Below are 13,250 nucleotides of genomic sequence, written 5' to 3'. Positions count from 1 at the left end.
AGTACTACAGAGTCTGTTCTTACCAAAATTTAGTAGATTTTCTGGAATAAATGTTTCTTCATTTGCTGAATGTCCTTAGGACAATTTTCAGAGGCTTTTAATGGTTCTTAAAATACTTTTCACTAGTTTCAATGAGGACAGAGTCTGCAGAGCTCCTTGCATTGGCATTTTGGATGTCTCATGTTCTCTTAAGTATTTTTTAACTTCATGCCCTGATATAGAATTCCAAAAATATACGTAGTTTCAGTGGAATCTTTTTTCTTAAAGCAGCATGCATGTTTGTGTGTACATGCATTTCCTTCCTGTCTTATCTTCTAGTTCTACTGATAGGTACTGGGCTTGACCAGTTGACCTACCCTTCACCTACTTGGATACTACTTCCTCTTTGTCACCCTGTGTCCTCATTTTTGTTTTTATGCTTAGGTTCCAAATTTCTACTTGAGGCACTGGAAGGGGTGACACAATTTATAAACCGTCTGTTTGGCTCATACATTTGCTTTGATTTTCAGCCAGTCCCTTGGCTTTTGCAAACCAATGTGTGGACTATCTATCTTGTTCAGATGTTGGTCTCACCAAGAAGACATTTGTTTTATTTGTGCACTAATTTCATATGCTGCAATCATCCCCATGTAGCAATTGTGTGGAAGAAAGGATGTTTTGGAGTAAATATAAGGTTTGGTTAACTGCCCACCATTGAACTATATTTTAAAGCAGTTTCACTAAGGCAGTTCTTCTGGTAATGGCCTTCAAAACTGTCTTACAATGGGACTCCATAAAAGATAAAGGGAAAAATTGTCAGACATGAAATATCTCTTCTAAAGTTCAGATGCAACTATTATTGAGAGAACTTTCATCATAGCAATTGAAGTCAATGGGTATTGCCTGAGGGAGCATTGCATGGAGACTGTGTTTGACAGGAACTGTTTTTCCTTGTGAATTAGAGCAAGACACAAATTAGAGCAACCCACATTGTTTGGGTTATTGAGTCTCATCTAGGGGATCTTGGAGAACTTGTTTATTTCCTTAAGTATCTAATATGTAACTCTCCTGAGGGTATACTAATATTAATTTGCAGTCCATATCAATTATTTCATGATAGTCTTTCTCTGCCTCCTTCATCTTCAGGGAATACCCAATTGGATCTTAGCATCTTTTTTTTTAGTGTTGACTTCAATGGCCTGTGATCAGAAGGATTTTGAACTTATAATGAAGGAAAATTTCACCTTAATGTATGGAACCGTAATACTACAAAATTGATTTTTTTTACCTGAAATAACCATTTTTGAACCAATCACACTTATTCAGATGTTTTCTTAAGGCAGCTTGTTGAAGGTATGAATAAGATCTATCAAAAGTGAGATACTGAATTCAGAATTTCACTTTAAAATGGCTTGTAGGTGAAATATATTCTTTGCCTCTTTGTTCTACAGGCAGCAGGAGCCATTCGACCTCTTGTATCTACTGTCATCAGTCCATCTGCTGATGGTTGCTTAGACTACTCGCTAGAACGTGCCAGACACAGAGCAAGTGAAATGCCCCAAGCTTTTCTATTTGATGTGATTTATGAAGCATATCAGCAGGTAAGAATTTGGGCTTTTTGAATAAGCTGCTGTTATGTCAGGTTCCCCAAACAACCTCCACATTTGGAGAATTTCCAGAACTCATGGGACTGAGCGTATAGTTATACTCAAGGCTAAGACTTATTACAATGAAGTATTAAGGTTATAGAGCTGGATCAGAAGAGAGAGTTGCAGGCAGAATGTTGAGGATCCGTTTGCAGGCTTCTAGATGATCTTTTCCCTCCCTCTCCTGAAGGATCATGCAAAGCACATCTTCCTTCCAGCAGTGAAAATTCAGCAAATTGTGTGTGACATTTATGCCCAGGGAGGGCTGTTAGAGATACAATGCCCAGGGTGTTCGATTGGTCATCTGGATATCCTCTGCTTGGCACATACAAAAATTCCATATTTCCAGAAGGAAAGTTGGTGTTCAGCCTAAATCATGTTGTTGATACCAACAGTCTAGGCAGGCACACTGACTTGCCCTTGTCAGTTAATTCTCAGATGCTGGCTGAGGGCCTGTCTTATAAACCGGTCTTTTTAAGAACTGCAGTCTCAGATGTACTATGGTAAGTTATCTATACAGCTCCTTAGACATTTTGTTAATCAAAATTTTAGTTAAAAGTAAGTAACTTAAAAATCAAGTAATTTCATTAATATTACTGGATTGCTTCTGGTTTTCATGTTTTGGAAATGCTGCTGTACTTACATAATTTTACTGTTATTTGTTTGCACATTGAGTAAATAGTTATTGAATATTAGATATTGAGCTTGTCAGAGACTTCCCAATGATGATAAGTTTGAGCAACTAATCTAGTGCTTTACTCAACTTGCTATAGGAGGTGAGGAAGAATTAGGTAAGGGGATAGAAGAGTGGCCATAAGGATTAGACGGTAGTATCCCAGAAACTTAATGAAGAAAGTACTTTCTGATTGAGCTGAATCAGATACAAGCTGATCCATGGTCATCGTAGAACATGGCAAAGTAAAAGGAGGTGTGCAGTTTTAGGTTATAGATAACTCTTCCTCTTCAAATGGTACTGGAAGGTCACAGATGTCTAATTGCCATTCTGTTAAATGTTGCCTAGGATTTCTAAAAAGTGAGGACTGAGAACTGTACATAAACATTTGCAATGTGAGATTACCAGTGTTTGATGGGAGTGGTGGATATGAAAATCTTGTTGGAATTGATCTAAGAATAGAAGGGCTGATTTTTGGAGGAACTTTTATACATATTGAGTAGAGAAATGGGAGGAGGTAGCTGAATAGTTATAGATTAAGTTTGTTTTTTTTTAGGTGGATGATAAAACAGCACACTGTTATGCTGATGGGGGTGATTCCACAGTGAGAAGACAGTGGTAAAGTGAGAGTGGATGGGACCTACTGCATTAGTGGTATTGAAGTTGACCTTGGCTGGGAATATGGATAGTTCATCCATAGGGACAGGAGGAAAGAGTAGGTGAAGAAAGATGCAGATAGACTGGTAGATGTGGTGAGAAGACTTGGAATTTGTCCCTTTTGAGGAATGCATGCAGAAAATACATAATAGTGTTGACCATTTGGGAGCTGAGCAGTGCATTAGGGTTCTCCAGAGGAACAGAACTAATAGGATGTATGTGTATATGAAAGAGAATTTATTAGGGAGAATTGGCTCACACAGTTACAAGGTGAAGTCCCACAATAGGCCGTCTGCAAGCTGGGGAAGAAAGAAGCTGGTAGTGGTTCAATTCAAGTCCAAAAGCCTCAAAAGTAGAGAAGTTGAGTGTGCAGCCTTCAAAGGCTGAAGAGCCTGTTGTCTGATGTCCAAGGGCAGAGGGAACAGGAGTAAGCATCCAGCACAGGAGAAAGATGATAGCCAGAAGACTTAGCAGGCCAGCTTATCCCACCTTCTTCTGCCTGCTTCCTTCTAGCTGTGCTGGCAACCAATTGAATTGTCCCACCCACATTGAAGGTGGGTTTTCCTCTCCCAGTCCACCGACTCAAATGTCACTCCCCTCTGGCAACACCCTCACAGACACATCCAGAGACAATACCAGCTATTTAGGCATCCTTTAATCTAATCAAGTTAATACCTAATATTAACCATCACAAGCAGATATCTGGCAATTGTAACCAAGGTGTCATATGAAGTTAGTCAGTTAGAAGAAACTCACTGCAAGCTGATCCATGGTCACTGTTGAATGTGGCAAAATAAAAGGTGTGCAGTTTTAGGTTATAGATAACTCTTCCTCTTCAAATGGTGCTGGAAGGTCACAGATGTCTAACTGCCATTCTATATGCTGACTGGCTGGATTGCTTCTTCTCCGTGTTTCTTCTGGCTTATCTCATTTGACCCCTTATATATGCTCTAGCCATGCTTACTCTAGTTCTTCAAATACAAGATTCCCACTATCTAGAACCTTACTTTCTACCTTGCTGCTTATTATTTAGTTATCCTGTAATTATCATTTATTCAAGGAATTCTTTTCTGTCTGGCCACACCAGGTTAGGCTGACCCATTCTGTGTTCTTTTACTGCCTGTTTTTCATCTCTCCCCAGCATCAGACTTACAATTGAATAATTACTTGAAGTCATTTGTGAAATCTCAAACTCCTCTGCTAGGCTGTGAGCCCTGTGAAGGCAGGGATGGTATCTGTCTTCTTCTTAGCAATCTGCCTGGTATATTACTAACACCAAGTATATATTTGTTCAAACGAATGATCATAAAAGGCTGTGCATATAAATGTATTAAAAATGGTCCACATGCTTGCTCTTCCTCTGCCTAGGTCACTCTTTCCAGATCTTAAACTGCTTATTTCTACTCTTTTTTTTTTCTGAGATGGAGTTTCGCTCTTGTTGCCCAGGCTAGACTGCAATGGTACAGTCTTGGCTCACTGCAACATCTGCCTCCTGGGTTCAAGCGATTCTCCTGCCTCAGCCTCCCAAATAGCTGGGATTACAGGTGCCCACCACCATGCCTGGCTAATTTTTTGTATTTTTAGTAGAGATGGGGTTTCACCATGTTGGCCAGGCTGGTCTCAAACTTCTGACCTCAGGTGAACCGTCTGCGTTGGCCTCCCAAAGTGTTGGGATTACAGGCATGAGCCACCACACTTGGCTTATTTCCACTCTTTATTGAGGTCTGTAGCAAACATCACCTCCTCAAAGAAGTCTTACCTGATAATCTTATAATCTTAAAGTAGCAGCATCTCTCATGTATCCCTTTTTCTGGTATAAGGATCACTACTCCTGCCCACTTTTGGTTTCCATTTGGTTTGCTTGCAATGTATTTTTCCACCTCTTTACCTTAAGTTTATGTGAGAGTCCTTATGTGTTAGGTAAGTCTCCTGAAGACAGCAGATACTTGGTTGGCTTTATCCATTCTGCCATTGTGTGTCTTTTAATACAGCATATAGGCCATTTACATTCAATGTTACTACTGAGATGTGAGGTACTGTTCTATTTATCATGTTAGCTCTTACCTAGATGCTTTTTTTTCATTATGTTATTGTTTTATAGACCCTGTGAGGTTTATGTGGAGGAGGTTCGATTGTGATATATCAAGCTTTTGTTTCAAGATTTAGAACTCATTTTAGCATTTCTTGTAGTGCTGGTTTGGTAGTGGCAAATTTTCTCAGCATTTGTTTGTGTGAAAAAGATTTTATCTCTCCTTCATTTATGAAGCTTAGTTTGGCTGAATAGAAAATTCTTGGCTGACAATTATTTGTTTCAGGAGGCTAAAGATAGGACCCCAATCCCTCTGGCATGTAAGGTTTCTGCTGAGAAATCTGCTGTTAGTCTAATAGGTTTTCCTTTGTAGGTTACCTGATGCTTTTCTCTCATAGCTCTTAACATTTCTTCCATTTGTCTTGACGTTAGATAGCCTGATGACTATGTGCCTTGGTGATGGTCTTTTTGCAATGAATTTCCCAGGAGTTTTTTGAGCTGCTTGTATTTGGATGTCTAGATCTCTAGCAAGGTCAGGAAGTTTTCCTCAATTATTTCCTCAAATAAGTTTTCCAAACTCTTAGACTTCACGTCTCCCTCAGGCACACCAATTATTCTTAGGTTGTTAATCCAATATTTCTTGGAGACTTTGTTCTTTTTAAAAAAAATTTTTTTTACTTCGTCTGATTGGGTTAATTCAAAAGCTTTGTCTTCAAGCTCTGAAATTCTTTCTTCTACTTGTTCTAGTCTATTGTTGAAACTTTCCACTGCATTTTGTATTTCCCTAGGTGTGTCTTTCCTTTTCAGAAGTTCCGATTGTTTTTTCATTATGATATTTATTTCTCTGGAATTTTTTTCATTTATATCATAGATTTAAAAAAAAGTCTTTAAGTTGTTTTTCACCTTTCTCTGGTATCTCCTTGAATAGCTTAATAATCAACTTTCTGAATTCTTATATCTGGCATTTCAGAGATTTCATCTTGGTTTGTGTCCATTGCCTGGGATCTAGTGTGATCTTTTATAGATTGTTACAGAACCCTGTTTTGTCATACTGCCAGAATTACTTTTCTGATTCTTTCTTATTTGGGTAGACTATTTCTTCAAATTGTTCTTGAATTTATTTTTTGATTGGACTGTGGGGTTTTTTTTAATTTATTTTTTTCCCCTTTCAAGGATCTGACTTTAATGTTTATTACAGCCTAATTTGATTTTTGGTGCTTTTAGGGGAGAAGATGCTGCATGAGTTCCTGAGTTATAGAGGATCTTTGTGCACTGGCTTTCCCAGATGCTGATTGTAGTAGTTGGGTACTTGGTGTGTGGGCAAGTTGAATGTCTCCTATGGGGTTTGAGTGGCAGGAATCTCTTGAAGCTTATCTCATTCTGTTGTGGTATACAGTTTAAGTTTTCTCCAGTATTTTATTTACTGTGTTGATTCAGGCTTCAGGTCAATAGGGAGGTATCCTTTGGTAGGTAGCAGCTGTAGCTAAGGCAAGTGAGTAGATGTAATACTCAATGGTGGGCAGAGGTCCTAGCCTTGATAAAGGTGGCTGGGGGGAGCTCTCAATTAGACATGCTGAAGATTTATTAGATGAAGGGTGGGAGCTACCTCAGCTCCCCTGCCAGGCCAGCAGGAAAGCGATCAACCTCATAGCCTCACTCCTGTTCCAGTGTTCTGGCTATTCAGATCAAACAGGCAGCTCTTTTCATCTGTAGGAATGTTGATGTTCCAAGTAGGGAGGAATTGTGACTCTGCCTCTCATGCAAGCCTGAATCCAGGAGTGCCCCTTCTGTGGGAGTGCAATCACCCTGAATTGTTCCAGGAAGGCTGTTGGTAGGTGCACTCACACTGCATTCCTGTGGGAGAAGCCTCAGCTGTGTCTGCAGTGTGGTGTATGGGTGTATGGGGTGGCAGGTGGGGGAGGGCAGAGGACAAGGACCCCTTCTCTAAAACCCTTCATGATTACAGAGGCTGCCTGCCTGTTGGTGTAGAGGTGCAGACTTTCCCTACTGCACAGCACTGCAATTTTGTCTCTGCTGTAAGAAACTTCCCACCAGCAGAAAGATCTGGGACTCGAGGCCTGTCGTTTAGATTCTCTTGTCCCACAGGGTGTTTCCTTGATGTAGTGCCCTCTCCCTTTCCCTAGGAATGGGACTTCCTGAGTGCTAGACTGCAGTGATATTGCTCTTCTGGGTCTAGCCACCCGGTGGGGCTACCAGACTCTGGACTGGTGCTGGGGAATGTCTGCAAGGGATCCAATGATGTCTTCAAGTCTCCCAGCAGTAGATTCAGCTCTGATGGAGGTGGCAGGGGACTGACACAGACTCTGAGATTCCTTGGTTGTAGATTGGCTTATTTCCCTGCAGAAATAGCAACCATGGCTTTCAGGCCATGTCCCTCCCCATCTCCCCACAAGGCTGGGCACCCAGATCCTGTACTCCTATCTGTGGCACACTTCCAGCTTACCCTTGGGTTCTGTTCAAGGGAGTTTATCCCCACTTGAGATTATATCACAGAATTCAGTTGCGAGCTTCTTTCACCCTGCAACCCCTCCCTGAGTTCATTGGCTAACTTCCCTGAGGGCTTCTCTGAAATATAGTCAGGAATGGCTTCCCTTGGCTAGTGCTGGAGACTGGGAGTGCCTGCAAGGGACTTCCTGCTGTTGCTTCCACTTTTATATTTCACACCACTCCCTAAATCCAGTCCAGCTCTGGGTAGGGTTAAGAGCTTCTGCTGTGGTCTGGATTTTCAGATTCCCCAGTGGGGATGTATGATTGGAGGCAGACTTTCCCCCTCTCACATTCTGGACATTTAGAGTTTTTCATCTGTCTTCACAGAGTAGGCTGCAGCCTGCCACTTCTTTCAAAGGGTCTGTGGATTCTTTTGTATTTTTCCTGTTAAGTTCCTATTGTGGTTCTTGGGGGAAAAAAAAAATCACAATGTGAATCTCTACCCCCTATTCTGTCCTTCCAAGCGGGCTAGTCACACTGATACTGCCTGCTATCTGCCATCTTGGGGGCAAAAAAAAGATCATACTTATTTTGTTCTGCTTTAGTTTTGCTTATTAGATATCACTACCTGATATATCTTTTTTGGTGTGTATCTTTCCTATTAAAACCTCAGTTCTGTGAGGGCAGGTGAAGGAAGAGAAAGACCATCTCATATTATTTTATACTGTTTTATACTCAGTACCTGTTTTAAGAAAAAACAACAAGGAAGTAAAACCAAAGACAGGCAGCCTGGCGCCAGGCCCGAAACCAGGCCTGGGCCTGCCTGGCTTAAACCCAGTAGTTAAAAATCAACTCATAACTTAGAAACCGATGTTATTCATAGATTCCAGACATTGTATAGAAGAACATTGTGAAACTCCCTGCCCTGTTCTGTTTCTCTCTGACCACCAGTGCATGCAGCCCCTGTCATGTACCCCCTGCTTGCTCAAATCAATCACGACCCTTTCATGTGAAATCTTTAGCGTTGTGAGCCCTTAAAATGAACAGAAATTGTGCACTCGGGGAGCTCAGATTTTAAGGCAGTAGCTTGCCGATGCTCCCAGCTGAATAAAGCCCTTCCTTCTACAACTTGGTGTCTGAGAGGTTTTGTCTGTGGCTTGTCCTGCTACACAGGGACTTTGTCTTGTTCAGTCTCATTTCTAGCACCTAGAAGAGTTTATGGCATGGATTAGGTTCTCAAATATTGCTGGATGAATTTCATGTGTATACATATATGTAGACACATATTTTATATGTTAACACTAATGCCAGTTATATAAACAGATTTGATGTGAGTTATATATGTGCATATATTAAGTATATACACATTAATGAAATCCCCTTAAATCTTTAAGAAATTCATCTGAAAAATTATTGGAAGTATGGGCAAAGATCTGTGTGTAAGGTTGGTGATTTGCAGCATTTTTATAAGTGTGGTCATTTTTACTGAACCTTTATTTCTAGAGATCAATAAAATTGTGACATTTATTAATAGAAGCTTTAAAGGGTCACTAAAAATTATTTTTGCAGAATTTGATCATGAAATTGTTGATGTTAGAATGTTACTGAGAAACTAATATATAAAGTTGTAATAACAACTATATAAAATCTATATATGCCTGTTTGTAAGTGTAAGTGCACACACAAAATCAGAAAGGTTGACTGCACTTGTGAAAACCAAAATGCTACTAGTGCCAATGTCTGGATTGATAATTTAAAAGTCAAAATCTATTGTATTTTACTTAAGATACATAAATTCGTATGTGTTTGTTTTCAAAGAATCTTGGGCTTTTCCATGTAACTAGGTATTTGTTCAGTTTTATTTTATTAAGATTGGAGACGAAAACTATTTCATCCTTGAGAATTTTTAATGACACATTAGGAGTTTGCTAAAGGAAAATATTTCTAAAGAAAATAACAAAAGAATAATACAAATTTCAAGAGTGGAAACTATGCGATCTCCAGGAATATGAAGAAAAGCCCACGGATTGGTCCAGTGGATTCTTATTGAATCTTCAAATGTGAAATTCTTTTCTGTGCAGTTTGAGGAAAAATAATAAATTATTATACAAAGAAGCTTTTTAAAATCCATTTCCTGTGAAAATTGGTGTTATGCTTACAGATGGTATTCTGAATTTTATTGTTCAGAGACCTGGCCTTGATTCTAACACAAGTTTTTTGTACATAGAGAATTTTAGAAGGTAATTTGTCAATTAGGTTTGAATGAAAATTCATGAAAGATACAGCGGGATTCAGCCAGTGACAGAATCAGTCGCTGGGGTGTTAATTATGTACCTTTTGCTTTGATTTCTTAGACTTGACTATGGAGATATGTAATATTTAAGTGTTAATCTTATAATGGAGATTGAGAAGGTGTATTTTTTAAGTGCCTGTTTAACTTAATTGAAACAACCCCTCCCCGCATTTTTAAAGATTCCCGTCGCTTATCTGTGGGTAGCTGAATATAACAGCTATAAAATTAAAGAAATATGACAGGAATTCCCATTCATAATTCATAGCCTGCCTGTACCCCACATGCGTTAGAATAAATAAGACTTGTATCTCATACTGTCAACAAGTTTGGGCTTTAAATACTGAGTTAACAGGAACAAGTCAAAAAGATGAAATTTTGTGAAGTGTCTTTTCTTTATATTCACCAAGCATCACAACTCTCAGAAGTTTTATTTCAGTTTTTACAGTGTAGTTCCCCATTTCTTCTCCTTTCCTGCCTTCCTCCCTGGCTGTTTTTGCTTAGTTGTTCGATTGTGCCTGGATTGGATTTGCAGATAAAGAAGAGCCTCAGGGGAAACCTTATGTCACATTGAGTTTTAGGATAGGGGGCACAGTGGGCACAGGGAGCAAGGGGTATAGTAGAAAGAGATAAGAAGGCATAAATTTTTTTTTTTAATTTTGACAAATGGAGATTTGAGGAAAGGGGCAAGGAATGAAAAGATCCTCAGGAGGGTGAGTGAAAGAACATATGAAGAAAAATGATTTGTAAAGAGAAATGAGTAGGGATTTAAAGATGAAGCTTTGAGTCAGAAAGAGCTGACTTGTTACTTTAGTGAAAGTATTTGCAAACCATTGTTTCTTACACAAGTCAGTTGCAAACCACAGTACCAAAGTGGCACATCGCAGTTATTAATGAAAACATGATCTATATGTTTATGGTATTTCATCAGAGAAAGTAAATTGACAATCTTGGTGATGGACTTGGAAAGTGTTTATCTCTTCATGGTCATGCGTCTTCCTATTTGTCATATTTCCCATGTTTTTTTTTATTTTTCTCCCTCTTGCCTTTTTTTTTTAATTCTCTCAATTATTCTACTAGGTAGGTTCATATAGTCATGTCATTTTCTTTGGTTCCATTTTGGAAAAATTATGAAGAGCTGTAGAAAAAATGATCTGGTGACTTGGCTGGGATCTTCTTTGAGTATACTATTTGCTATCCCCAGAAATTTCATTCTCAACCATTAGCCTAAAAGCATAAATTACTTTTATCTGTTTTCAGTTCATATGTATGGCAGTTTATAAGTGATTCTAGTTCTGTAAGTTTCTGTGAGTTTCTGTAAGACTAATAAATATAGTTATATAAGGTTAGCAGTGGTTATAGTTTCAGCCACATCTTCTGTAGCTTTTAATGATCTTTAATTTTCTAGCTTTTGTCAGTTTGATGGCTGTATATTGATTTGTGTTGTAATTGAACTACATTGCTAGTGAGGATGCAGCTTTGTATGTTTGTTCATGTTTGTGTTACTTATTGCTATGGTCTGAACGTCTGTGTTTCCCCTAAAATTCCTGTTGAAACCTAACCACCAAGGTGATAGTATTGAGAGGTGGCACCTTTGGGAGGTGATTAGATCATGAGGGCTCTGCCTTTATGAATGAGATTAGTACACTTAGAAAAGAGGCCTGAGGGAGCTTTTTTGCCCCTTCTGCCAAGTGATGATGCAACAAGAAGGTGCTATCTATCAGGAATGGGTCCTCATCAAACACAGGGTCTGAAGCCTTGATCTTGGACTTCCCAGCCTCTCGAATTATGAGCAATAAATTCTTTATATAAACTATGCAGTCTGAGATATTTTGTTTTAGCAGTCTAAGTGGAGTAGAGCACTTACTAACATTTCAATATGCTTTAATGTTTTTTGTCCACTGTCTTCTGGGTGTCTTATCTTTTTCTTGTTGATGTGGTAGGGTTTTGTATACATCCTAGGTACAATTTTTTTCTTGGTCTTACACATTACAAATATATTTGAATCTGTTTGTCAGTGTTGTCTTTAATACATTAATATATTACTTTGTGGCCAAATCTGGAGCTGAAGGTCTTGTTTAAGTTCTTGTCCGTATCATGGTTGTATTTTATTCTATTTTCCATTTCACGCTTAGGCCTTAAGTTTGTTTGGAGGTCATTTACTCTGATACAGGGCACCTGCCTTTTTCATCTTTATAAAGAGAGATTTTTCAACATCATTTATAAAATCATCCATTTTTTTGACTAATTTGTGCCTCTATTATGTTGCTTTATGTAGATTTATTTCTGGGTTCATTATTCACTGTCTCCTGTGATACTACCACATTGTTTCATTTTCTGTTAATTACTTTCAAGATTATCATTTCAGCACAGGTTCCCTAGCAAATAGAGCCTTAGGCAAGGCTTAAATACTGATGTAAGATGATGATTACAAATCTGGCCATTATTTCACAAACACAGCTGGTCACTTCATCACATGGGGACATATCCAGACAGGCTTATCCAAAAATGTTGTATTGTTACCTCCAATGTCCTGTTCTAAGACTGAGAGTTCATCTGGCATCTCCCTCTGTGTTAGCATTTCTCCCAGAGGCAGTGAACTCCTAGCTTCTTCAGTCACAGGAAGAAGCCAGATCCTATGACCTGTATCATGGTTCTCTGTCTCCAGAGGAAGCTATAGGTAGAAATCAGAGACTCTGGCTGCTGTCCTCAGTTAAAGGACCATGAGGGCCCACAAGCAGTTAGTCACTCTGGTGGAGGGAGCCTAGGAGACAGATGAGACCAAGGGAATCTGAGGCAGGGAACAAGATGTGACTGATACACTTGGTATTGACCTTTATAACTTTTCTATAAATTTGAAATCTTATGTTAAGTTTCCTCCAGTTGGAAGATTTTACTGGAATTCTTTAATATTATAAATTGATCTAGGTATGTCTCTCACAGTCTGGGAGACACGTCAACAACAGGTTGTTGTTCAACATTTGTTAATCAAGCCATGACAAAATTTACTCCCTGATTTGCTTGATGGGCAGATTTTAATTTACCAAAATTTTCAGGAAATAAGCAATCTTGAAACCCAAGAGAATTCATGCTTTAAATCTGGATGTTTTGTGGTGCTTAGGCCACACTGCACATTGATTACATGGCAGATAATGTTGAGCATTAGTTCATCATTGAACATTACCTATCACATCTGTATCATGCCAATTTCACTGAGCAACCTGCAAGTCTGCTGCTTCTACACAACGTTTTACACAGTGAAAACATTAGTTGAAATAAAGACAAGCATGCAACGCACTGCTGTGGGATTTCCTTCTCAATCAGGACTCATAGAAAATGGAATTGAGAGTTCTTCAGATGCCTCCATTCCTTATCTGTCTGGCACAAAAGGCAATATACACATACCAACTTACAGTGCAACCTTGGGTTTGGATGCTAGAATGTTTTGACTTTTAAGAATTCATTCATCAATTGATCAAACTTATTTTAGATTTGAAATTATTTTTTAAGATATTTGTCTTTTGTGTC

General features: G+C 38.9%; 1 protein-coding gene across 4 annotated transcripts in view; it reads left to right on the top strand.

Moving 5' to 3' along the window:
• CRPPA (CDP-L-ribitol pyrophosphorylase A) overlaps positions 1-13,250 on the top strand; it is a 330,830-nt gene that overhangs the window by 43,772 nt on the left and 273,808 nt on the right. For 3 of the 4 annotated variants that reach the window (XM_008978703.4, XM_003825009.5, XM_034963741.3), the window contains exon 3: positions 1,431-1,580. The exons of the other annotated variant lie outside the window; for it this stretch is intronic. In XM_008978703.4, coding sequence (XP_008976951.1) covers positions 1,431-1,580 — 150 coding nt within the window. The remainder of the gene's footprint in view (positions 1-1,430; positions 1,581-13,250) is intronic. 4 annotated transcript variants of the gene reach the window in all.

This window comes from Pan paniscus, chromosome 6, assembly GCF_029289425.2.
Source record: "Pan paniscus chromosome 6, NHGRI_mPanPan1-v2.0_pri, whole genome shotgun sequence".
In the NCBI taxonomy this organism is placed as follows: domain Eukaryota; kingdom Metazoa; phylum Chordata; class Mammalia; order Primates; family Hominidae; genus Pan; species Pan paniscus.
Note: the sequence above shows the minus strand (reverse complement) of the source record. Positions and strands in the feature narration are given on the sequence as shown.